This window comes from Rhagoletis pomonella, unplaced genomic scaffold (genome assembly GCF_013731165.1).
Source record: "Rhagoletis pomonella isolate Grant_MI unplaced genomic scaffold, Rhpom_1.0 Rhpom_scaffold_00195, whole genome shotgun sequence".
NCBI lineage: Eukaryota > Metazoa > Arthropoda > Insecta > Diptera > Tephritidae > Rhagoletis > Rhagoletis pomonella.
The window spans coordinates 41,732-42,990 of NW_023458749.1; the positions used below are offsets into that span (position 1 = coordinate 41,732).

At 41.5% G+C, this 1,259-nt stretch overlaps 1 protein-coding gene across 1 annotated transcript in view; it reads left to right on the forward strand.

The window, feature by feature from the left end:
• Window positions 1-33: 33 nt before the first annotated feature.
• The window catches only part of LOC118750286 (putative RING-H2 finger protein ATL37), an 8,465-nt gene continuing 7,239 nt past the window's right edge, over window positions 34-1,259 (forward strand). The window contains exon 1 of the mRNA XM_036485012.1: window positions 34-640. Coding sequence (XP_036340905.1) covers window positions 34-640 — 607 coding nt within the window. The remainder of the gene's footprint in view (window positions 641-1,259) is intronic.

The window sequence follows — 1,259 nt, forward strand, 5'->3', positions numbered from 1 at the left end:
CGGTAACCAAAATTCGTAGGGTGTATCGGAAACATGGCAGTCTTGCATAGCAATGAAAATTTGGCTCAGCTTAGTAATCCAAACGCGGTATGCAGTATCTGCAATGAGGAGATCACAGAAATAGAGCTGTCGGTAACACCTTGCGAACATAATTTTCATCGGGTTTGCATAACTAGATGGCCTACTGACCATGATGCTTGTCCCTTGTGTCGGCGTTCATGTGACACACACTCACTAAAGAGCTTTACTGAACAAGATCCAACCAGTCAAAATGATATTTTTGCAGAACAGGAAGCTATTCCAAAAAACGATGGCGGGGGTCGCATGACCAGGTCAAGAGCGGGCAATAATATATCTTTCGATTCGACTTATAATGCTAATCGTGGCCGAGGCCGCGGTTCAAATCCTAATCGTACGCCACGAAATAATCAAAGTAATGTGAATCATAGTTTTATTCAAAATGCTATACAAGACAGTATGAGGTCGTATGAAGACCGGTTCTCCAGACAGGTACGTGAGGAAGTAGGACGTATGGTGTCAGAATCGCTTGATTCATATTTTCGTAATTTGAATGTATCTGAGCACAGAACACAAAATCATTCACCCAACGCTAACGCAGGAGGTGGAAATAATGAGCAAGGTACGTCACGTAATAGTAGGCGGTTAACCGGCGATAACCATGACATGTCTTCTACTGTGGTTGCAAAAGTTATCTCCGGGTGGAAATTAGTGTTCGATGGCTCCTTGAATGGCATATCAGTCGATGAATTTATATACAGAGTGAACGCTCTTACCAACACAACACTACGAGGTGACTACTTTACATTATGTCAACACGTTCATCTGCTTTTTGAAGGAAAAGCTAAGCGGTGGTTTTGGCGTTATCATCACTCCGTTCGTAATTTAGATTGGGTAGATATTTGCGATTGCTTGCGAAGCAATTTTAAGGACTTTCGGTCAGACTTCGACATAAAGAAATCGATACGAAACCTTAAACAAAAAGCTAGTGAATCTTTTGAGAGCTATTTAGATAGCGTGCTTAATATATCAGACAGCTTAAGGATCCCTTTGTCTGAAAGAGAACTAGTAGAAATAGTACTCAGAAATCTTCAGCTAGAGGTTCGGTTGGAGCTTCTTCATTTAGATTTAAATAGCATTTCAGACCTTCGCAAGGCTTGTAGACGCAGAGAAAATTTAGTTGCGGAAATTCAGCACCGGGGAAATGTACTAAAGTCTGTTGTACCGCAACGCAGGAATAT